The following is a 26886-nucleotide window of genomic DNA, read 5'->3' on the forward strand; positions in this document are numbered from 1 at the left end:
TCCTCAATAGGACACCCATAGCACAAAAGTTAATAACTAGAATCAACAAATGGGACTTACTCAAACTAAGAAGTTTTTTCTCAGCAAAAGAAACAATAAGAGAGGTAAATAGGGAGCCTACATCCTGGGAACAAATCTTTACTCCTCACACTTCAGATAGAGCCCTAATATCCAGAGTATACAAAGAACTCAAAAAATTAGACAATAAGAGAACAAACAACCCAATCAACAAATGGGCCAAGGACCTGAACAGACACTTCACAGAGGAGGACATACAGTCAATCAACAAGTACATGAAAAAATGCTCAACATCTCTAGCTGTCAGAGAAATGCAAATCAAAACCACCCTAAGATACCATCTCACTCCAGTAAGATTGGCAGCCATTAGGAAGTCAAACAACAACAAGTGCTGGCGAGGATGTGGGGAAAAGGGTACACTTGTACATTGCTGGTGGGACTGCAGATTGGTGCAGCCAATTTGGAAAGCAGTATGGAGATTTCTTGGAAAGCTGGGAATGGAGCCACCATTTGACCCAGCTATTCCCCTTCTTGGTCTATTCCCTAAAGACCTAAAAAGAGCATGCTACAGGGACACTGCTACATCGATGTTCATAGCAGCACAGTTCACAATAGCAAGACTGTGGAACCAACCTAGATGCCCTTCAATAGACGAATGGATAAAAAAAAATGTGGCATTTATACACAATGGAGTATTACTCTGCATTAAAAAATGACAAAATCATAGAATTTACAGGGAAATGGATGGCATTAGAGCAGATTATGCTAAGTGAAGCTAGCCAATCCCTAAAAAACAAATGCCAAATGTCTTCTTTGATATAAGGAAAGTAACTAAGAACAGAGTAGGGACGAAGAACAGGAGAAGAAGATTAACATTTAACAGGGATGAGAGGTGGGAGGGAAAGGGAGAGAGAAGGGAAATTGCACGGTAATGGAAGGAGACCCTCAGGGTTATACAGTGGAGGGGGTAGAGAGAGAGGAGGGGAGGGGAGGGGAGAGGTGGGGAGGGGGGAGGGTGGATGATGGGAAAGGCAGCGGAGCACAACAGACACTAGTATGGCAATTTGTAAATCAATGGATGTGTAACTGATGTGAATCTGCAATCTGTGTATGGGGTGAAGGTGGGAGTTCATAACCCACTAGAATCAAAGTGTGGAATATGATATGTCAAGAAATTTGTAATGTTTTGAACAACCCACAATAAAAAATTAAAAAAAAAAAAAAAAAAAAAAAAAAAAAATTAAAAAGAAACTAACTGAATACTGGTTTGCTGATTCTAAAATATTTTCATTTTTGTTTTATTCATAATAAGATATTTGGTATTGTGTCATGATCAGAAAATGGAAGAGGTATATTGAATTTCAGAGATTATATGACAAAAATAGACACAGATAACTTTTAAGTGAAAAAACACTTCTTAAAAAGCATACAACTAAGTATACAAATGAATATTGTTCCTTTAGGACTGATGAGTGAATAATTTGTAGCACTAAAGGATGTGTTTGTATTTGACATAAATTACAACATGAATGTGAAATAAAAATATCAAAATTTTAATGGAAATTAACCATGCAATTTTGATTACATGAACTTGTAGTATTGTTAAGAAAACATACAGATTAAAGCTCCTTAGTCTTATGCAATGACAAATGGGTCACTAAATACATTGATAAACAAATCGATATATGTAGGGTTTTTTGTTTGTTTGTTTGTTGGCTTGTTATATTTAGCCTGTTTATATATTTGCAATGGTGTACAAATAGAATATTCAAAGGTTTAGAAACATATATTGGAAGTAGAACATCCAAATTAATATTAAATATGCTGTTTACTAATATATGTTCCTTCTTTTTTCCCAACAGTAATTTATTTCATAATTTAACCCAGGTAAAAGATTTTTTTAATGTTTTATATCTATCATAAATTGCTAATATATTGTTTCCTTCTTATCTTTCAAATCTATCAGATGAGAAATTTTCCAAAGTGATTTTGTGATAAACTTTGCTTATAGCAGTTGTAAATAATGCATGTTTTGAGTACTCTTAGAGGGCACCATAAGACCAATTTTAGAGAGTCCCTAAGGTCTACCCTTTTCCAACTATGTATCTGTGTGAAGGTGTTTTTTTTGTTTGTTTGTTTGTTTCCAGCAAAACAATATATATTAAACAGCAAAAGCTGAGATAATCATCCAGTTATCTTCTATTAGTATCAATAGTAAAGATATTTCAAAAATATTAAATAGCTATATTTCTTTATTTTGGAAAATACAACTATTTTTTCATAAAAAATGTTAGCTTCAATATAATAGGTTTATCAGAGTTTTAAAAATTAGTCTTTAAATATTCTCTTTTAAAATTTGTAACATGGTATATGCTGATAAATCAAACACACAGAAAACAAAAATGTTGCAGGATTCTCAACTATTTTTAAGAGTACAAAGGATGCTGTAGCTTAGTAGTAGAGCCACTTGCCAAGCAGATGTGAGGCCTGGGTTCAATCCCCAGCACCACCAAAAAAAAAAAAAAAAAAAAAAAAAAAGATTATAGAGAAAGAAGGAGTCATGAGATCAAAAATATTTTAAACTCTGGAATAGAGAATGATTCAAAATATAAGTACAATGGAGAGATACATTCAAAATTTTAGAAATTGAAATAAGGTGATAGTATTTAGAAATCTAAAGTTAATATTTTAATTTTCTAAAAGTAATGATTTGCTGGAAAGAGGATGTAATAAAAAGGTAATGAACTCCCTACAGCAGATACAGATAGCTGAGTAAGCAGATGTTTCTCTCGGTACTCCTACCCCAAATCCCATTGATGTTACTGCACTGATTTTTTAAGCCAATACTCATAACAATGTTCAAAAGCAAGAAAGAATATTAGTATTGAATACAAAAGTTTAAGATAGAAAACAGAAAGGAACTTTCAGAAGTGGAATCTATGTTGCAGATCCAAATAATATAGAATAGAACCTCCATGTCATGGAGAACACATAGAATTGCCTGGAGAAAGAATATGTATGTTTGTATAAGGGCTAGTAAACATGTACAGACCTTTACATTGACACAGGTGCAAATGGGTGTATAGAACTTAAAAGGAAAAAAAGGCATTTCCTGGTTGTTGGAAATAATTAAGATACCCAAACTTGAGTTCTGAGACTGAATCCTGAGCTGAGAACAAAATACAAGCCCTCCTGCAAAAGGAATGACATTTTATTGTGTATATCAGAACAGGAAGTGAAACCTCCGGACCATAAGAGAAAGTGGAACTGAAACTAATTTCCTTATAAGAAGTTGGGATTTATAAAAGGCTTGTAAAATGGAGCCTGATAAGCTCTACTGATTGGCTTAGATTAACTGCAAATAATCAATACTTCTCTTTGGGCTATAAATAGACAAGGCATTCTAAGGAATCTCAGGTGGATGTCCTGGTTTTATAGCCCAAGAGATTTAAAATCCTAGAACCCAGAAATAAATGCAAAAATGATTTTGCAAATAGTAAAACATAGAGCTCAGGCAAAAGTGATTGAAAAATCTATTTCCCTAACTAAGAATATGCAGGATTCTCAGAGAAAACAGACTCTGTGTGAATAACCTCACAATAAAAGGTATGAACTACAGGAACCAAGTTGCCTGAAGTAGACACCAAAATGAGAAAAGTTTATACTATTCAAAACTAAGGATAAGAACCATATGAAAAATTACTAGATTCCTATTTTAAATATTCAAAAATAAAAGAAGGAATAGAAAGAAAACAAAAAATAGGACTTTTTCATAACTATACAAAATCCAGAAATTGAAAGCTAATCCATTAAAATGTCTTATGCTGAAAAAATGTGTGTCTAAAAATCAAAAGTCAATACAGCACACTGGATATAGTTGAAAAGACTAGAGAATTAGTGATTTGAAATGGGAATAATGCAGAATACAGCACCTAAAGGTGAAAAGATAGAAAGTACCTAAAGAAAATTTGAGGCATAGAGAATAGGTTGAGACAGGTCATCATACATAAAATAGGAATTTCAAAAAAGGAAGAAAGGAATTGGAGTCAGTACTGAGAGAGATAAGGCTAGTAACATGTACAGACCTTTACACTGATACAGGTGCAAATGGGTGTACAGAACTTAAAAGGAAGAAAAGGCATTTCCTGGTTGTTAGAAATAATTAAGGTACTCAAAGCTAGAGTTCTGAGACTGAATCCTAAGCTGAGAACAAAATACAAGCCCTCCTGCATAAGGAGTGACATTTTAATGTGTATATCAGAATAGAAAGTGGAGAATAGTTATGGAGAATCTTCCACAACTGAAAATACGATTTCTAAGACTGAAAAACTAAAGTGCTCAATGCAACAAATAAAATTGAGCATATGAACTATATAATATGCAAGTAAATCTAATCTAAATAAGCCTTGAGAAAACATTTAATATCTTTTTAAAGCAAAACACTAGTCACCAAAACAATGGAAAATAGAGGGGGATTTTAGGTTGAAGCTATCTAGGCACTTATAAACCCACATGATAATTATATTGATTAACTTTAGCCTATATTAAATATGCATGTAAAAATTTAAGGCTGTGCATTAAAGTAATAGAAATAAATACACAAAGCCCAACATAGTGGCACATATCTGTAATCCTAGCTATTCAGGAGGGTGAGGCAGGAAGATCACGTTTGAGGCTAGCCTAAGTAAATTTTGAGACCCTATCTCAAAAATAAAATAAATAGAGCTGGGAATTATAATTCATTAGTAGAGGACAAGGCGTCAAGTTAAATCCCCAGAACAAAAAGAAATGGAGAAAAGAAAAAAATTATACATTTCCTAAAAAATAATGCTCTGGAAGAAGTAAGAAAACATCATCAATCCATGAGAAGGCAATAAAAAAGAAAAATGAACTGAAGGGAAATTAAAAAAAAAAAAACAGGAACACTAAACAAAATTTAAGAAATCATTTTAATTAAATCACTAATCAATAATCAATGTGATTGAATTAAACACACCTTGTAAATGACAAAAATCTTTATGTATCTGATTTTTGTAAAAGTTACATGAAGATTAACAAAAGTTGGACAGAAAAGAATGGAAACATGTTAATACTGTTAAAACTGGATGACAATATGAATATAAAACAGATATATGGGTATAGCTCAGTGATTAAGTGCTTTGTAAGTATGTGGGAGGCTCTAGGTTCATTTCCTAGCAACACACATACACGCACACACAATAAATAGGTATAAATAAGGAAATCTAAAAAGTAGGTAAATAATTTAATTCATATTTTATTCACCTAAAAATAGAGTCTCACCCAATCATAAAGATGAAAGTTCCCCTAATTCATTTTCAGACTTCAACACAACTTTAATAACAAAAGTAAGTAATGAAAAGGGAGGAAGGAAGAGAGGGAAAAAAGAAAGAAACTGGATAAATACACTTATATATATAGGTACAAAAATTCTACAGAAAATATTAATAAATGGAATCCAGCAATGTAACAAAAAAATAACTTGAAAAGCACCAGTATCTGCCAAGAAAGCAACATTGATACCACATCAGAAAAATTGACAATTCATTACATCAACATAATAAAATAAATGATCACATTAATAAATAAATTAATAAATTCCTAATGAAAACACTAAATTAGTTATACAAAGCCTAATAAAAAACATTTACTTCCCAAATAGTTACCAATGATTATTATAAATTGTGAAATACTTATAATTCAATTAAAATCAGGAAATGGACATATGCTTACTAGCATTGTTATTTAATATCGTGAGCATAAAAGTTTTTATCTAAAAAATGCAACGGTAGCTTAATATTTTTTAAAAAAATTTACCATCTTACAGAGTAACATGATTATCTCATTAAGTGGGAAAAAAAATGAAAAGATTTAAAATCTATTTGATTTTTTTAAATCCCTCAGCAAATTAGGAACCAATAGGAATTTCCTTACATGATAACTGCCATCTGTGATTACCTGTAACAAATCTAGAATGATTGAAACATTATCTCCGAAGATTGGGGAAAAGGCAAGGATTTTCTTCTCACCAATTTATTCAGCATCGTAGTGGAAACTATTCAGTACAACAAAGCAAAAAATATATACATTTATGCAGATTGGTAAAGGAAGTAAAACTGTCTTTATTTGTATATGATCTGTCTACATATGCAGAAAATTCTAAGACATCTATCAAAACACAAAAACAACAAACAAACAAAAAACCCTACTAAAATTTAAAAGCAAGTTTCAGATTGTTGCAGGGTACAAAATCAATGTACAAAAATCAATGGTATTTTTATATACTAGCCAGAGACCATGGAAAATAACATTTTAAAATACCACTTATGTTAGCATCAAAATACGTTAAATACTTTGAGAAATTTTAACAATGTATGTTTCTGATCTGTTGACTGAAAAATATGAAACATTACTAGGAAAAATTATGGAAGACTTAAATAAATGTTTATAGATCTTAGGACAGAGACTCAATGTTATTAAATGTCAGTTCTCTCCTCAAATTCATTTATAGAGTCAATGCAATCCCAAACAAAATCCACCAAAAGTTTTCTTGTAGACAATGATGAACTGATTTAAAATATTTATATGGAAAAGCAGAGGGTTTGGACTAGCAAAAAAAAAAAATCTTTAGGGAAGAACAATGTTGGAGTGTTGGAGGATTTACCTCATTTCAATAATCAGATAGAGGTAATGGCATAAGGTTAAATAAATGTATTAATGGAATAGAAAAGGAATTATGGAACTATACATACATGGTCAATTTTTTTTTTAAGTTATAGCCAAATGTGTACAAAATAAAATTTACCATCGGGAGGGTGTTCTTTTTCCCTCTACCCTTCTGTTCTCAGCTGGATTCTCCATATTAAAAAAGAAAAGAAAGAAAGAAAGACAGATTACCATAAGTTTCACATAACAAGTGAGACTTCAAAAGGTAATGAGAAATCCCAAAGGAACTATTAAATTTAAATGATTTTATCATTGGTTTGATGAAAAGTGAGGAATTCTGCAGAAATGCGATAAGGCCAAGGGTAGGAACTAAGGGTCATAAACTGGGGGAGATGTAGCAAGTTTCTTTGTTCAGATTTTTCTCAATGTCCTTTCATCTTCAGAGGCAAGGAGTCTTCTTTCCTCTGGATATAGAAAAAGTAACTCTCACATGAACATCTTACAATATGCTTTAGGGGAAGGACAGACAGTTCTTGCATTTGCCTTTTCTCAAATTACTTCAGCTTGAAATATTCTATATGCCAAGGTAGCATATATTGGAGCAGCATATCCCAAACCCAATCACCATCAGATCCCTCTTTTTTTTAATTGCTTCTATTTTTTAAATACATGACAGTGGAATGCATCACAATTCTTATTACACATATAGAACACAATTTTTTTGTATGTAAAGTGTGTTCACACCAATTCATGTCTTTATACATGTACTTTGGATAATGACGTCCATCACAATCCACCATCATTGCTAACCCCCTGCCCTCTCCTTTCTCCACTCACCCTTCTTCCCTATCTAGAGTTCATCTATTCCTCCCATGCTCCCTCTCCCTACCCCACTATGAGTCAGTCACCTTATATCAGAGAGAACATTTGCCATTTGTTTTTTGGGGATTGGCTAACTTCACCAGATCCCTTTTTTAAGTATATAGTTTAGTAGTTTTGAGTACATATATATCATTGTACAACCAACATCCAGAACTCCTGCAAAATGAAAAATATTATCAAATAACAATTCAGTACTCCCTTCTCCCCAATACCTGGCAACCACCATTCTATGTCTATGAATTTGACTACTCTCAGTACTTATAAGTAGAATTATATACTATTTGGTTTTTGTGGGTGGCCTATTTTACTTAGTATTGGATGTTAATTCATAGCATATGTATGGTATGCTCATCCTTGTTGCATGTGTCATAATTTCCTTACTTTTTAAGTAAGGAAATATTCTAATATTTCTAAATAATATTCTGTTGGAGGTTAATACCAATTTTCCTTATCCATTCATCCATTGAGGGATACTAGGTTTGCTTCCATATTGTACTTATCATGAATAATGCCGATATGAACATATGTGTACAAATACCACCTTAAGAACTTATTTCCAATTCTGTTGAGTATAAATCCTGAAATGAAATCAACTTTTTAAACAAGACCACTACAACTCAAGAAATAAAACAAAGAATCAATAAATGGGATGCTGTCAAATTAAAAAGTTCTGCACAGCAAAGGAAACAATTAAGTGCATGAAAAGAGAGCTTACAAACTGGGGGAAAATCTTTGCCAGCTATTCTTCACACAGGGGATTATTATACAAAATCTATGAAAAACTCAAGAAATTTAGCACCAAACAAATAAATAACCCAAACAATAAATGGGCAAATGATGTTAACAGAAATCTCTCAAAAGAATAAATACAAATATATTTAAAAATGTTCAACATCCCTGGCAGTCACAGAAATACAAATCAAAACTACATTGAGATTTTTTTCTCAGTGCAGTTAGAATGGCAGTCATCAAGAATACAAATAATAACAAATGCTGCTAAAGATGTTGGGGGAACTGTACATTCAAACATTTTTGGTGGTACTGCAAATTAGTACAACCACTTTGGAAGGCAGTATGGAGTATTTCTCAAAAGACTGGACATGAAAACATCCTATGACCCAGCTATCCCCACTCCTTGGTTTTCATGCAAAATAACTAAAATCAGCATACTATAGTGATACAGGCACACCAATGTTTATAACAGTGCAATTCACAATAGCCAAGTTATGGAAGTAGCCCAGGTACCCATCAGCAGAGGAACAGTTAAAGAAAATGTGATATAGATACATAATTGAATTTTACTCAGCCCTTAAAGAATGAAATTGTTGTTTACTGGGAATTGAATGGAACTGGAAAACATCATGCTAAAAAGTGAAATAAGCCAAACTTCAAAAGTCAAGGATCTAATATTTTCTCTCATATATAGAAACTAGAGCAAAATAAGGGGACAAAAAGTGGAGGGAGTTAACCCATGAAAATAGAAGGGAGGACAGAAGAGGAACAAACTTGAGCCATAGAAGCCACTGCTGAGATGAGGTAAAGCCAGTTGAACTTTTGCCTACCATGTGAGCTGGTTTATCTGATTTGAACCTGGTACAATTCCCACAGCAAATAATATCAATCTACTTGTCAATCTCTCATGTTGAATTTACTGACTAAAGTATAAGAGATCCATATGAAAACTCTTCAGAACTCTTACTTTATTGATATATGTGTTCTACCACATAAACATATGAGGGAAATTCATAAATGCAATGTCATCTTAATAAAAACTGCATTAGTTCAGAACTCGACAGGTGTGTTTTAGTCAGCTTTTTTGTTGCTGTGACCAAAAGGCCTTGCAAAAGGTGGAAAGGTTTTATTTGGGGGTTCACAGTTTCAGACGTCTCAGTCCTAGACATTAATTCCATTCCCCAGGGCTGGAGGTGAAACAAAACATCATGGTGGAAGACTGTGGTAGAACATCACAGAACATCACACCGGGAAGTAGAGAAAGACAGCTCCCCTCACCATGGACAAAATACAAAGCTGGAAGGCATGCCCCCAGGGGCCCACCTCCTCCAGCCACATCCTACCTGCCTACAGTCCTCACCAAAGTAATCCCTATCAGCAAATAAATGCGCTGATTAAGTTAAGGCTATTATAACCCAACAATTTCACCTCTAAACCTTCTTGCAGTGACTCACACATGAACTTTTGGGAGACACCTAATATCAAAACCATAACAAGGTGCTTCCAGAGTTCCTATGGATAACCAAAATCAAACAAATAGTTTCCAGAAAAATTTAATAAGAAGAAAAGGGAGAGGGTACAGGTTATACCAGGAAATAAATATACCATGAAGCCTCTGTAAAAGATAAACTGTGAGATACTAACTCTTGGCAAGGAAATCAAGATCAATGGAAAGCATAGCAATCTAGAAATAACCAAAATACATTTCAGTCTTTAGTCAACAATTACATATAAGATGACTAGTCCATCTCCTTCCCAAATTAGTGGGGAGGAGATAGACTAGTCAATAAAGGTGGTAAGATCATGGAATAGCCATTAAAAAAAAAGTTATAATCAGACCTTACATGATACATCAAAATAAATTTGAAATGGGTTAAATATGTAAATACAGTAAAACCAAAGAAAACAGATGAATTATCTTATAATTAAGAATTGGAGACCTTTTAAACTATACCACAAAATTGAGAAAAAAATATGGTAATTTTTACTCCATAAAATTAAAAGACAAATAAATGATAGATAACATAGTAAAAAATTATCATAAGTCAGGAGAAAATGAAATATAGGTGGAGAAATACAACCTGAATAACTAAAAAAATTAATTCTTAATATGGAAATAAATTTTCACAAAAATTTTTTTAGTAGTTAGAAATGTAATTTTTTTTGAATTTTTTTTGTGGGGGTTACCAAAGATTGAACTCAAGGGCACTCAGCCTCTACTGACCTACATCCCCAGCCATATTTTGTATTTTATTTAGAGACAAGGTCTCACTGAATTGCTTAGCACCTTGCTTTTGCTGAGGCTGCATTTGAACTCCTCTCTCAGCCTCCCAAGTCGCTGGGATTACAGGCATACACCAACAGCTCAGCCAGAAATGTAATTTTTAAAAGCAAAAATCAAAACAAAAACCTTATAGTCTCAAATTTCTCACCATTCTGTTGCCTTTCTATATCTTATATAGTGCTATTTGAGAAAACTAAAGTCCATTTTGTGTGTGTGTGTGTGTGCATGTGCGCATGCACATATGCCTGAAAATTTTATTTGGCTTTTAAAATTTCCTTTCTTTTTCATGAAATCTTTTTTTTTGTTTCTTACTTTTTTGTGTTTCATATCAATTTAAACGTAGATTCTTTTAAATCACATATTCTTAAGGTACTGATTCTTCTGTTTACCATACTTGCTTACTTGTGATAACAATTTTGATTGTCAGTTAAGCTTTAATAAGGGTATGATTTATCTTTAGTTGATTTCTTTTTTTTATTAGTTGATTTTATTTTTTAAATACATGACAGTGGAATGCATTACAATTCTTATTACACATTTGGAGCACAATTTTTTATATCTCTGTATATATGTTCACACCAGTTCATGTCTTCATACATGTACTTTGGATAATGATGTCTATCACATTCCACCATCATTGCTAACCCCCTGCCCCATCTCTTCCCTTCCCACCCCTCTGCCCTATCTAGAGTTTGTCTATTCCTCCTATGCTCCCCGGCCCTACCCCACTACGAGTCAGCCACCTTATATCAGAGAAAACATTTGGCATTTGTCTTTTTGGGATTGGCTAACTTCACATCTTCTCCAACTCCATCCATTTACTTGCAAATGCCATGATTTTATTCTCTTTTATTTCTGACTACTATTCCATTGTGTATATATGCCACATTTTTTAATCCATTCACCTACTGAAGGGCATCTAGGTTGGTTCCACAGTTTAGGTATTGTGAATTATGCTGCTATAAACATTGATGTGGCTGTGTCCCTGTAGTATGCTGTTTTTAAGTCCTTTGGGTATAGACCCAGGAGAGGGATAGCTGGGTCAAATTATGGTTCCATTCCCAGTTTTCCAAGGAATCTCCATATTGCTTTCCATATTGGCTGCATAAATTTGCAGTCCCACCAGCAATGTATGAGTGTACCTTTTCCCCCACATCCTCACCAACACTTACTGTTGTTTGTCCTCATATTAGCTGCCATTCTGACTGGAGTGAGATGAAATCTTAGAGTAGTTTTGATTTGCATTTCTCTAATTGCTAGAGATAATGAACTTTTTTTCATGTATTTGTACATTCTCTTCTGAGAAGTGTCTACTCAGGTCCTTGGCTGATTTATTGATTGGGTTATTTATTTTTTTTGGTGCTTAGCTTTTTGAGTTCTTTATATACCCTAGAGATTAGTGTTCTATCTGATGTGTGAGAGGTAATAATTTGCTCCCAAAATGTAGGCTCTTTATTCACCTCACAGATTACTTCTTTTGCTGAGGAGAAACTTTTTAGTTTGAGTCCATACTATTTATTGATTTTTGGTTTTAATTCTTGCACCATAGGAGTCTTATTAAGGAAGTTGGGGCCTAATCCCACATGATGAAGATTAGGGCCTACTTTTTCTTCTATTAGACTCAGAGTCTCTGGTTTTATTCCTAGATCTTTGATCCACTTTGAATTGAGTCTTGTGCATGGTGAGAGATAGGGATTTAATTTCATTTTGTTGCATATGGATTTCCAGTTTTCCCAGCACCATTTGTTGAAGATGCTATCTTTTCTCCTATCATGTTTTTGATGACTTTGTCTAATATAAGATAATTGTAATTTTGTGGGTTAGTCTCTGTGTCCTCTATTCTGTACCATGGGTCTACCATTCTGTTTTGGTGTCAATACCATGCTGTTTTTGTTACCATTGCTCTGTAGTATAGTTTAATATCTGGTTTAGTGATGCCACCTGCTTCATTCTTCCTGCTAAGGATTGCTTTAGCTATTTTGAGTCTCTTATTTTTCCAGATGAATTTCATGATTTCTTTTCTATTTCTATGAGGAATGCCATTGGGATTTTGATGGGAATTGAATCAAATCTGTAAAGCGTTTTTGGTAGTATGGTCATTTTGATAATATTAATTCTGCCTATCCAAGAGCAAGGTAGATCTTTCCATCTTCTAAGGACTTCTTAGATTTCTTTCTTTAGGATTCTGTAGTTTTCATTGTATAGATCTTTCACCTCTTTCTTTAAGTTGATTCCCAAGTTTTTGTTTTGTTTTGTTTTAGGCTATTGAAAATGGGGTAGTTTTCCTCATTTTCTTCTCAGAGGATTTGTCACTGATATACATAAATGCCTTTGATTTATGGGTGTTGATTTTATATCCTGCTATTTTGCTGAATTCATTTAATAGTTCTAGAAGTTTTCTGGTGGAGCGTTTTGGGTCTTCTAGGTATAGAATCATAGTGTCAGCAAATAGTGCTAATTTAAGTTCTTTTCTTCCTATATGTATCCCTTTAATTTCTTTTGTCTAATTGCTCTGGCCAGTGTTTCAAGAACTATGTTAAACAGAAGTGGTGAAAGAGGGGATCCCTGTCTTTTTCCAGTTTTTAGAGGGAATGCCTTCAATTTTTCTCCATTTAGAATGATGTTGGCCAGAGGCTTATTGTAGATAGCCTTTTCAATGTTGAGATATGTTCCTGTTATCCCTAGTTTATCTAGTGTTTTCAACATGAAGGGGTGCTGTATTTTGTCAAATGCTTTTTCTGCATCTATTGAAATGATCATATGACTTTTATCTTTGAATCTATTGATGCGATAAATTACATTTATTGATTTCCATATGTTGAACCAACCTTGCATCCCTGGGATGAATCCCACTTGATTGTGGTGCACGATCTTTTTGATAAGTTTTTGTATTTAACTTGCCAGAATTTTATTGAGAATTTTTGCATCTATGTTCATTAGAGATATTGGTCTGAAGTTTTCTTTCTTTGATGTGTCTTTGCCTGGTTTTGGAATCAGGGTGATATTGGCCTCATAGAATGAGTTTGGAAGTGCTCCCTCTTTTTCTATTTCCTGAAATAAATTTAAGAGTATTGGTATTAGTTTTTCTTGAAAGGTCTTGTAGAACTCAGTTGTGTATCCATCCGGTCCTGGGCTTTTCTTGATTGGTAAGCTTCTGATGGTGTCTTCTATTTCATCACTTGATATTGGTCTGTTTAAATTGTGTATATCTTCCTGATTCAATCTGGGAAGAAATTTGTCGATGCTTTCAATATCTTCTATTTTATTGAAGTATAAGTTTTCAAAATAATTTCTAATTATCTGTATTTTTGTATTGTCTGTTGTGATATTACCTTTTTCATCATGTATGTGGTAATTTGATTTTTCTCTCTCCTTCTCTTCATTAGCATGGCTAAGGGTCTGTCAATTTTATTTATTTTTTCAAAGAACCAACTTTTTATTTTGTCAATTTTTTCAGTTGTTTCTTTTGTTTAGATTTCATCTCTAATTTTAATTATTTCTTGCCATCTACTGCTTTTGCTGCTGATTTGTTCTTCTTTTTCTAGGGCTTTGAGATGTAGTGTGAGGTCATTTATTTGTTGACTTTTTCTTCTTTTAAGGAATAACTCCATGCAATGAATTTTCCTCTTAGTACTGCTTTCATAGTGTCCCAGAGATTTCTATATGTTGTGTCTATGTTCTCATTTGCCTCTAAGAATTTTTTAATCTCCTCCTTGATGTATTCATTACCCATTGTTCATTCAGTATCATATTGTTTAGTCTCCAGGTGATGGAGAAATTTTTATTTTTTATTTTTTCATTGATTTCCTATTTTATTCCATTATGATCTGATAAAATGCATGGTAGTATCTCTACTTTTTTGTATTTTCTAAGAGTTGCTTTTTGGCATATTATATGGTCTATTTTAGAGAAGGATCCATGTGCTGCTGAGAAGAAAGTGTATCTGCTTGATGAAGGTTGAAATACTCTATATATGTCAGTTAAGTCCAAGTTATTGATTGTATTATTGAGTTCTATAGTTTCTTCATTAAACTTTTGTTTGGAAGATCTATCCAGTGGTGAGAGAGGTGTGCTAAAGTCACCCAAGATTATTGTGTTGTGGTCAATTTGACTCTTGAACTTGAGAAGAATTTGTTTGAAGAACATAGCTGCACCATTGTTTGAGGCATATATATTTATGACTGTTATGTCTTGTTGGTGTATGATTCCCTTGAGCAGTATGTAATGTCCATCTTTGTCCCTTTTGATTAATTTTGGCTTGAAGTCTACTTTATTTGATATGAGGATGGAAATCTCTGCTTGCTTCCGCAGTCCATGTGAGTGGTATGATTTTTCCCAACCTTTCACCTTCATTCTGTGTATGTCTTTTCCTATCAGATGAGTGTCCTGTAGGCAGCATATTGTTGGGTCCTTTTTTAAAATCCAGTCTGCTAGCCTATGCCTTTTTATCGGTGAGTTTAAGCCATGAATATTCAGGGTTATCATTGAGACATGGTTTGTATGTCCAGCCATATTTCTTTATTTTTGTTATTCAACTTGACTTGATTTTCTTCTTTGATTAGTTTTTCCTTTAGGGTACTACCTCCCTCTGCTGGTTTTCATTGTTGTTTTTCGTTTCTTCTTCATGGAATATTTTGCCAAGGATGTTTTCTAGCTATAAATTCTTTTTAACTTTTGTTTATTATGGAAGGTCTTTATTTCATCTTCAAATCTAAAGCGTAATTTTGCTGGATACAAGATTCTTGGTTGCCACCCATTTTCTTTCAGAGCTTGATATATGTTGTTCCAGGATCTTCTCTAGCTTTCAGGGTCTGAAAACATCTGTGCTGAAAAATATGCCATTATCCTAATTGGTTTTCCCCTATATGTAATCTGATTCCTTTCTCTTATGGCTTTTAAAATTCTTTCCTTATTTTTTATGTTGGGCATTTTAATTATAGTGTGCCTTGGTGTGGATCTGTTGTGATTTTGTACATTCTGAATCCTATAAACTTCTTGAATTTAGATTTCCAATTCATTTTTCATGTTTGGAAAATTTTCTGATATTTCATTGAATAGATTTTTCATTCCTTTGGTTTGGACCTCTATGCCTTCCTCTATCCCAATGACTCTTAAATTTTTATGCTTTTTATGCTATCCCATATTTCTTGAATGTTCTGCTCATGGTTTCTTACCATTATCACTGTGTGTCTATGTTCTTTTCAAGATTATATATTTTATCATCATTGTCTGATGTCCTATCTTCCAAGTGGTTTACTCTGTTGGTGATGCTTTCATTTAAGCTTTTGACTTGGTTTATTGTTTCTTTCATTTCAAGGATTTCTGTTTGGATTTTTTTTTTTAGAACTTCTGTCTCCCTGTTGAGGTGATCTTTTTGCTTCCTGTATTTGTTTATGTAGCTCCTTATCAAAGTGATCTTTCACTGCTTGTATTTGCTTTCTTATATCTTCCTTGAGTTCACAGGACATTTTAACCATGTACATCCTGAACTCCTTCTCTGTCATTTCCTCTGTTGTGGCTGCCAATGATTCTAATGATGTGGTGACTTGATTTGTTTGGGGCACTTTCTTCCCTTGTCTTTTCATGTTGCTTGGGTGTCTTCCTTTCCAGCTCTGTGGGTTTGGGATGTTATTGTTTTTACCCTATAGGCTTGCAGTGCTCTTGTAGGATTCCAAGACCCCTCCTCTGTGGGGAAGGACAATGTTAACAGATCCCAATATCAACTATATACCACCTATAACAATTTGTTGTTATTAAGACGTTTACAGTTTAGTCTCAATGTACAAAAATGTTGCATTCAATTGTTATCTAAAATATAATCAGTAGTTTTATAAAAAGGTTTACAGTTTCTGATGTTTGTCAATGAACTGGGGGTGAGGCATAGGACGATATGCTGAGGAGATAGGATGTGAGGATTTAGAGTTAATAGATCTTAGGAAGTGTGAAAGAGAAATTTAATAAAGAGGGTTAGTAGCAAGAGAATAGACAGGAAGTAATTTAGGGTAGGCAGGTACGTGGGAAGACAGTAGAGTGCATAAAACAAACATACATATGTATTTACAAAAATACAGGATATTAAAATGGTAAAATTTGGAGGGGGAAAGAAAATGAAAGAAGAAAAAGGGGAAAAGGGCATATACAACACCTCTATATTATATTATTCAGATGTCTTAGTCCGCAAAATTCTATTTCATGCAAACTTCTTGGTTTCACATATGTTGGGGGTGTGAGGGCCGGAGCATAAAGGGGTAGAAGAGGAAAAAAAAAATTCTGAAGGAAGAAACCAGGGTTGTTGCTAGTTTTAGAGATCCATATCTTTCCTTCCTGCTTCTCTTCTCATCCAATAGGTGGGGTTGTCTGTTGTAAGCTGGTGTCTGCCATCAGGCTGGTGGAGGTAACCAGGGTGGGAAGGCTGGTCCTGGTGTAGGGTGACTGGAAGCGGGAGTGGCACCTGCCAGTCCCTGCAGGAAGACTGCACCTCCTGCACCTCACGGGTCTCTTTTTGGGACTGCTTGTATGACTTGAGCACCCGGTACTATCTACCTATCTTGCCTGGAGATTTCCCAATTCCTGGTCTCTCTGTTAGGCTCCAGACTTTAGCCCCATCTCCCTCTGCCTTAGCAATTCCCAACTGAGTAACCTCTCACTCCGGGACTCCTGTGGGCAGCACTCTGGTCACAATGCGCACCAGTGTTGGGCAGCTACTGTGTTGGGTTACCACCACTGGGGAGAGGGGAAGGTTGAAAACCTGGTACCTGGCTGCTGGAGATTCAATCTGGGAGCTGCCCCCACCTAATATGGCAAGAATGTTGAGCCAAGATGGAAGCGGTCTGCTTTCAGCGTCGGGGTATCTGATGAGGTAGGGGGAGCCAGGCAATGGCATTGTGCTGTGGGTAGGTAGCAGCTGAGTGACCTGCATGGGAGCAGAACAAAGCCTTGGAGATCTGCAGATGTGTTGATCTGCTAAGGAGCTCGGGAGCCCTGCGTTAGCTAGAATTTCAGACTTGGGTGTTGGGAACCAGGGGTCCTGCTCTAACGCTGAGGCCCAGAGCCCTGCAGGGGGTCACAGCGCTGGTGATTTCTGCAGAGAGCAGCTGTATAGGGGTCCCCTAACACTCTCAGAGATGCAGTATTCCAACTAGGTGAGATCTGGATCACAGAGCGACACAGAATGCTGCCTCCCTCTGGCCCATCAAATTTCACCACCCACAAATAAATTTTTTAAAATTAACAATCTAGGGCTTGGGATGTGGCTCAAGCGGTGGCGCACTTGTCTGGCATGCGCGGGGTGCTGGGTTCGATCCTCAGCACCACATTAAAATAAAATAAAGATATCGTGTCCACCTTAAAAAAAAACCTAAAAAATAAATATTAAAAAAAATAAATATTAAAGTTAACAACCTAATAAAAAACAGGAAAAGGAAATAAAAGTGAAACATCTATGGTTTCTTCATGATTTAGAATAAAAATTAATGAAAATTTAAGAAGAATATGTAAAGCTGAAAAATTAATGAGAGTGTGTAAAGAAAAATTAATGATAACATGTAAAAATCTCTAAAATATAATTAAGTGAAAAAAATATAAGGTTCAAAAATGTGTATTTAGTAAGCTAGCATTTGTATCAAATGGAGGAAAAATTATTTACTATTCACAAAAATTATGGGAAACGAGTAATGGAGTACAGGGTAATAGAAACTGCTTTTGCTACATATTTTAATATAATTCATTTTTAACTATGCAAATAAATTATCTAGTTAATAAAAAATAAACAATTAGATGTCTATTGAAATGGTCAGACAAAATAAGTTATAATTAACATGTATAGAATGATTTTTTTTTTAAAAAAAGTGTGTTAGTATTAGGAATTGCTGTGTCTATGGGTATAAAGAAAGATATATAAACATTTGTATAAAATTTTAACATTAGTTACTTAAGGATGTAAAGGGATATTTTTAACCCTTCATAAATCTTTGACTTGTTTCAGTGATTAAATACTGCTTTGGATTTTTTAAAAAATGGAATAATTCAATTTTTTTAATAAATGAAAATATTTTTGGATTATTTTGCCACAACTAAAAACTAATTGTGTACAAAATATAAATAAATACAAAAACATTTTCTTTTTTAGAATGTCGTAATATGGGTATATGATCCAGAAAATTCAGACTCTGAGGAAGTACAACTCAATGCAAGTGAACCCTCACTGGTAGGTGGAAAGATTATTGTCATTATTCCTGCTTTCCTTTTTTATTTTTTATTTTTTGGTATAGAGATTGAACCCAGGGTTCTTAACTTCTGAGTTAAGAACATACCCAGTCCTTTTTATTAATTTATTTTTTAAATTTTGAGACAGGGTCTCACTAAGTTGCTTAGGTCCTCGCTTAGTTGTTGAGGCTGGCTTTGAACTTGAGATCCTTGTGCTGCAGCCTCCCGAGCCACTGGGATTACAGGCATGCACCACCACACCTGGCTGTGCTTTTACTTTCATCTTTCTGTATCCTTATATTTTCAACATATGTCCTATAAGAACCATAAATGTTTTTTTATGGTTTTATCTTGACCAGCATTAAGTATTAATAATTAGATCATTAAGTCCAGTTACATTTAATATAGTTACTGATACATTCTTATTTTTTGCTTTAAATTTTGTTCTCCCTATTTTATTTTCTTTCTTTTGTTGCCTGTTGGCAGTTTTTAATCTCTCAACACTTCATCATTTCACTGTTTTAGGAAATTGTCTTTCATCCTGTGACTCCTTCAAAAGCGTTTTAGCCAAGGTTCAAGAAAAGTGTAACAGAGAAGGAAATAAATATAGTTACTGTTCTAGGGTTGTAGCTCAGTGATAGAGTGCTTGCCTACTATGTATGAGGCACTGGATTCAACCTTAAGCACCACAAAAAAATAAATAAATAAAATAAAAATATTGTGTTCATCTACAACTAAAAAAATTTTTAAATATACTTATTTTGTTTGTGTTTTGTTTTGTTTTGTTTTGGTGTGTGTGTGGTACAGGAGATTTAACCCAGGACCTTGCACATTCTAGGCAAGCGCTGTAGCCTCCAGCCTCCTGGAAATCTAGTTTTTAAGTTGTCAGTACAGTAGGACATCAGAGCAGAGTCTCACCAAGTCCCTCCAAGGAGTTATGCAGAATGTATCTTAAAATTATTCACCAAACGAACAGAATACACCTGGGCATTAGCTTCACAAAGTAACAGAAAAGCCCCCATTCTCCATTGGTCAAAGGTTGCTGCCAGATTAAAAAGTGGGAGTAGAAGAAGCAGGTTACAAAAGGTAAATAAGTAATAATCCAATATTTTTTCTTCCAGCTACTTTAAAATATTTGTCTTTTGTTTTCTTCAGTTTTATTATGCTGTGTCTAAATGTAAATTTTATTCGTTCTTTTTAGTCATATAAAGCATTAGGATACATTTTGACATAATTAGAATATTGTGAAATACATTTGCTCTAATTCAGTCCTTGGCCCTTCCACCTCCCCCATTCTCTCTGTTCCCCTCCCTGTATAATACTGATCTCTCTGCAATTTATTTATAGTATTTTTAAAAATTAGTATCTTGAGGATATAATTGATGTTGGAATTCATTGTTCTATATTCATGCATTCACTTACAAAGTTTGGTTAGATTCATTCCACCATCCCCTGCCACCCCATACCTCCCTCCTCCCCCTTAATTCCCTTCATCTATTCTACTGATCCTCCTCTATTTTGATGAAATTCTCTCTCCATTTTTTTCTTTTTCCTCTCTCTTCTCCTGCTCCTTATTTTGGATTATCTTCTGCATATCAGAGAAGACATTGAATCTTTGACTTTTGGGGATTGGCTTATTTCACTTAGCATGATAGTCTTCAGTTCCATTCATTTACCAGCAAATGCCATCATTTCATTCTTTATGATGGAGTACTACCCCATTGTGTGTGTGTGTGTGTATCACATTTACTTTATCCATTCTTCTGTTGAAGGGCACCTAGGTTGGTTCAATAGGTTGATTATTACAAATTGTACTATTGTAAATATTGATGTGTCACTATAGTATATTGATTTTAAATCTTTTGGATATATACTGAAGATTGGGATAGCTGGATCATATAGTGATTCCATTCCTAGTTGTTTTTTTGTTTTTGTTTTTGTTTTTGAGGAATCTCCATACTGCTTTCCAGAGTGGTTGTACTAACTTGCAGTTCCACTAGCAATGTATAAGTATACCTTTTTCCCCAAATCCTCACCAACATTTATTATTATTTGTAGTCTTTAAAAAAGAAAAAAAATTATTTTTCCCCACACTGGTGTTTTTGTTATAGCAATTATTTATTTTTTAAGTTATTTTATTTATTTATTTTTATGTGATGCTAAGGATCAAACCCAGTGCCTCTCACATGCTAGGCAAGCACTCTGCTACTAAGCTGTAGCCCCAGCCCCTATTATTTGTGTTCTTGATAATTGTCATTCTGACTGGAGTGAGGTAAAAATATCAATGTAGTTTTGATTTGAATTTCCTTAATAGAAGACTTTTTCCAATATTGGTTGACTATTTGTGTTTCTTTTTTAAAAAAAAATAGAAACAGTACTACTTTATTAAAATACTGAATTTATTTCACATATATATTTTTGTCTCCCCACAATTTCCGTGTCCAACCACCATTACTACTATGTCCTATCATAACATTCCATACATACTTAAAAACCAAGCAAAGGGTGGAGTTCTATCTTGAAAAACTAAACAGGAATTTTGCACAACACATTCTTGGCAAGGGAACCTGGACAACATTTATCAAACACAATAGGGAAAGTTCTCACCTTGCATTATAAAAAGGACAGCCAGATACCAAATGTTTACAGAAATGAAATAAGACAGAAATTTTTTACAAACTGTTTAAACTATTTTCTTAATGAGACTTCCTCCACTGCCAGAGATCTTGAATAGCCTACAGGTTAGTCATCTGGAAGCAATTTTTCACATCATTGATGAACTTGGCTTCCACTTTGGAAAGAGAACCACCTTTATACTTGCTTGCATTTTTGCTTTAATGTCTTCTACAGAACTAGTGCCTTTTGGTGTTTTAGGAGGTTTTTTTTTTTCTTTTTCTTTTTTTTTTTTTTTTGAAGGATTCTTGGCCTTTGGATCTTGGTGTTGATGATTTGAGTCTTTTCCATTCTGCTTTTATATCTGTGCATTTTTGACTGGAGTATCTCATAGATTTCTTCAATGGAGCTTTTTCTTCAGTTTCCTCATCATCAAAATCTTCTTCTTCTTCTTCTTCTTCTTCTTCTTCTTCTTCTTCTTCTTCTTCTTCTTCTTCAGCAGCAAGCTTTGCTTTTTTTCTGTGGAACCTTGCTACCACCTTGAGGGGCAAATCTCTTTCCAGATACACTTAAGAGTTTTATATCCTCCTCCTCTTCATATTCTGTCTTTCTCCACAGCTATTAAGTGTTGTCCACTAATATTCACAGGCCCTAGACTGCACTTCAACCTTAAGACCACACGTGATATGATTTCAAAGCCCAAAGTTCCTTTGCCCATTTTTTGATTGGGTTATTTCGGGATAGTTTGGGCCGGGGTATGAATTGTTTTTGAGTTTTTCAGTTTTATTTTTATTATGCTGTGTCTAAAAGTAAATTTTTTTGACAAAAAATATTCTTCCTGGAATTATTTGACTGTGAGAATCTGGATTGGAATCTTCTGATCTTAGTCATATATTTTCAAGGTCTCAAATTTTTTTCTCCTTTCCTCTAGTATTCCAAACAATAAACATGTTAGGGGGTTTTTTACATATTCTCGTGGGATGGATTTTTTCATTTCATTACATGGGATTCCATTTCAATGTATATTAGACTATCTGACTTATCTGCTATAAGTTTTACCATCTTCTTTCCATATTCTTTTTTAAACTCTCTATGCCACATTTCGCATAGAGATTTCTTTTGACAAACCTCCAGGTCACTAATTCTTTCTACTCTGATATCAAACCAACTCATTGACCTCTTTATATCAATTATTGTAGACATTTTATTTGATTGTTTAACAAATCTTCTATTTTACTTTTATAGTTTTATATTCCCTGTAGATAGGCAAAGACATCAACAGACTGAAGGTGAAAGGATGGGGGAAAAAACATATCATTCACGTGGATCTCATGAATAAACAGGTGTTTCTATCCTCATATCACATAAAGTAGACTTCAGGCCAAAGTTAATCTTAAAGGACGAAGAAGGATGTTTTATACTTCTTCAGGGAATCATACATCGATGAGACATAACAATCATATACATCATGCCCCAAACAATGGAGCATCTATATACATCAAAAAAGCCCTTGTAATTTCAGAAATTAAATAGACCACAACACGATAATACTGTGTGACTTTAACATATCTTTCTCATCACTGGATAGATCCTCCAAACAACAACTAAAGAAAGAAACTATATAACTAAAAAAATACGATTAATAATTTGTAGTTAACTGACATATATAGAATATTTCATCCATCAATGACTGAATACACTTTCTTCTCAGTAGCACATGAATCCTTCTCTAAAACAGACCATATCTTAGGCCACAAAGCAACTCTTAGCAATATGAAAAAATAGAGATAATACCTTGCATTGTATCATCTATGAAGCTTGTATCACTTTAATACCAAAATTAAAAAAAAGTTACATCAAGGAAAGGAAACTTCAGACCAATATCTCTGATCAATGATAAGATAAAAATAGAAGCTATTCTAACACCTAGATACTAAAGAATACACTATTGGATGACAAATGTATAGCAAAATAAATCAGGAATGAAATAAAAAAATACAAAGAGAAAGAGAAAACTCAAATTACTAAAATTCCTTCTGCAAATGAAAATATCATGAAGGACACTACTAAGATAGAGATGATAATTAGAAACCATTTTGAAAGTTTATACTCTAATAAAATAGAAAATCTTGAAGACATCAACAAATTTCTAAAGACATGTGACCTACCCAAATTGAATCAGAAGGACTTAGAAAACTTAAGGCTTGTGTTCTTGTGTTGTCCCAAACCTAATCTGGAATAGAACATAATTTGTATGATGTAATTCCCAATCTTCTTCTGGGAAGAAATAATTAATTTTTTTTGTACTAGGAATTGAACTGAGGAACACTTTAGCACTCCATCATCATTTAGTTACATCCCCAGTAATTTTTATATTTTTATTTTGAGACAGGGTCTCACTAAGTTGCTAGCCTTGAACTTGCAGCCCTGGTCTTGAACTTGCAGCCCTCCTTCCTCAGCGTCCCAAATTTCTGGGATATGGGCACATGCCACCACTCCCAGATAACATTCTTGATTTAAACAAAATTAAAGCTATTCAAAGATAAATTTTGAAATTAATTAAGACTTGTTCTAAGAAACTCATCACCTATCCTGTCAAGCAAGATAAAGGTGATCTTTAATTAAACGACCTTTTCTAATTGTATTTAGTCTTCATCATCTAATAACTATTTTCTTTTCCTGAAAAATGTTCTACCAAGAGTAAACTGCATTGTTCTCCCAGGGACCTTTTTCTTGATGCAAGACTGGAATAAATCTCCTAACTAAAAAAAAAAAAAAGAAGGACTTAGAAAACTTAAACAGATTAATTTCAAGCCATGAAATAGAGATGCCATTAAAAGCCTACCAACAAAGAAAATCCCAGAACTGACGGATTCTCAGCCCAGTTCTACCAAACCTTTAAAGAAGAACACACAACAATCCTCTTCAAATTATTCCATGAAACAGAAAAGGAGGGAACCCTTCCAAACTCATTCTATGAAGCTTGTATCACTCTGATGCCAAAACTATAAAAAGACACATCAAGGAAAGGAAACTTCAGACCAATATCCCTGGTGAACAAAGACACAAAAATTCCTAATAAAATACTACCAAGTTGCATCCCAAAACATATTTAAAAAATAGTGTACCATGATCAAGTGGGATTCACCCAGAGATGCAAGGTTGGTTCAACATACAGAAATCAATAAATGTAATTCATCACATCAATAGACTTAAAGACAAGACTCACATGATTATCTCAAGAGATGCAGAAAAAGCATTTCACAAAATACAACATCCATTTATGTTCAAAACGTAGAAAAAACTAGGGATAGTAGGAACATGCCTCAACATTGTAAAAGCTATATATGCCAAACCCAAGACCAACATCATTCTAAATGGAGACAATTTTAAAGCATTTCCTCTAAAAACTAGAACAAGACAAGGGATGCCCTCTTTCACCACTTCTATTCAATGTAGTCCTGGAAACTTTAGCCAGAGCAATTAAACAGAAGAAAGAAATTAAAGGGATACAAATAGGAAAAGAAGAACTCAGACTATCCCTATTTGCTGACAACTTGATTCTATATTTAGAAGACCCAAGAAACTTTATCAGAAAACTTCTAGAACTCATAAATGAATTCAGCAAAGTAGCAATATATAAAATTATCACCCATAAAACAGTTGCATTCCTAGACACCAGTGATGAATCAACTGAAAGAGAATAGGAAAACTATCCCATTCACAATAGCCTCAAAAAAATTGGGGAATCAATCTAACAAAAGAGGTAAAAGACCTCTACAATGAAAACCATAGAACACTGAGGAAAGAAATTGAAGAAGACCTTAGAAGATGGAAAGATCTCCCATGTTCTTGGATAGGCAGAATTAATATTGTCAAAATGGCCATACTACCAAAAGCACTACACAGATTTAATGCAGTTCCTACTACAATTCCAATGATATTCTTCACAGAAATAGAAATGCAGCCATGAAATTCATTTGGAAAAATAAGAGTCCCAGAATAGCCAAAGCAATCCTTAGTGAGAAAAGTGAAGCAAGAGGTATCACAATGCTATCCCTTAAATTATATTACAGAGCTATAGTAAAAAAAAAGTATGATATTGGCAACAAAACAGACATGAAGACCAATGGAACAGAATAGAAGACCCAGAGACAAACCCACGTAAATACAGTTATCTCATACTAGACAAAGGTACCATAAACATACATTGGAGAAAAGATAGTCTCTTCAACAAATGGTGCTGGGAAAACTGGAAATCCATATATAGCAAAATGAAATCAAGCCCTCTCTCTCCCCCTGCACAGAACTCAACTTAAAGTAAATCAAGAACCTAGGCATTAGACCAGAGAGTATGCACCAACTAGGAGAAAAAGTAGGCCCAAATCTCCATTATATTGGCTTAGGAACCAAATTCCTCAACCAGACTCCTAAAGCCCAAGAAGCAAAATCAAGAATCAATAAATGAGATGTTATCAAACTAAAAAGCTTCTTCACAGCAAAGGAAACAATCAAGAATGTGAAGAGCCTTCAGAATGGGAGAAAATCTTTGCCACCTGTGCCTCAGAGCATTAATCTCCAGAATATATAAAGAACTCAAAAAACTTAACACAAAAAAACTCCATCAAATAATGGGCCAAGGAACTGGCCCATTCTTCTTCACAGAAGAAATACAGTTGACCAACAAATATATGAATAAATATTCATCAACTCTTGCAATTAAAGAAATGCAGATTAAAACTACAATGAGATTTCATCTCATTCCAGTCAGGATGGAAATGATCAAGAATCCAAGTAACAATAAATGTTGGCAAGGATGTGGGAGAAAAGGTACACTCATACCTTATTGATAGGACTGCAAATTGGTGCAACCAATCTGAAAAGCAGTATGGAGGACTTAAAACTCAGTACACTAGGGGCTGGGGATGTGGCTCAAGCGGTAGTATGCTCGCCTGGCATGCGTGCGGCCCAGGTTCGATCCTCAGCACCACATACAAACAAAGATGTTGTGTCCGCCGAAAATTTAAAAAATAAATATTAAAAAATTCTCTCTCTCTCTCTCTCTCTCTCTCTCTCTCTCTCTCTCTCTCTCTCTTAAAAAAATCAGTACACTACAGTAACACAGACACATCAATGTTTATAGCAGCTCAATTCAAAATAGCTGAACTATGTAACCAAACTACGTGCCCTTCAACAGATAAATAGATAAAGAAAATGTGGTATATATACACAATGGAATATTACTCAGCCACAAAGAATAATGAAATTATGGCATTTGTCAGTAAGTGGATAGAGAATATCATGCTGGGTGAAATAAGCTAATCCCCCCCAAAATCAAAGGCCAAATGTTTTTTCTCATTTGCAGATACTAATTCACAATAGTGGTGGGGGTTATGGAAGAATAGAAGTACTTTGCATTAGACAAAGGAGATTGAAGGGAAAGGAGGTGCAATGGGAATAGGAAAGAT

General features: G+C 34.1%; 1 protein-coding gene and 1 pseudogene across 1 annotated transcript in view; one reads left to right on the forward strand and one right to left on the reverse strand.

Moving 5' to 3' along the window:
* The window catches only part of Catspere (catsper channel auxiliary subunit epsilon), a 159938-nt gene that overhangs the window by 22268 nt on the left and 110784 nt on the right, over nt 1–26886 (forward strand). Inside the window, exons 6-7 of the mRNA XM_046432499.1 lie at nt 1881–1905; nt 18729–18806. Coding sequence (XP_046288455.1) covers nt 1881–1905; nt 18729–18806 — 103 coding nt within the window. The remainder of the gene's footprint in view (nt 1–1880; nt 1906–18728; nt 18807–26886) is intronic.
* Nucleotides 21421–22136, reverse strand: LOC124085005 (nucleophosmin-like; annotated as a pseudogene).

This window comes from Marmota monax, unplaced genomic scaffold (genome assembly GCF_021218885.2).
Source record: "Marmota monax isolate L192 unplaced genomic scaffold, Marmota_monax_Labrador192_F-V1.1 WCK01_AAM20220418_F8-fsc00090, whole genome shotgun sequence".
In the NCBI taxonomy this organism is placed as follows: Eukaryota; Metazoa; Chordata; class Mammalia; order Rodentia; family Sciuridae; genus Marmota; species Marmota monax.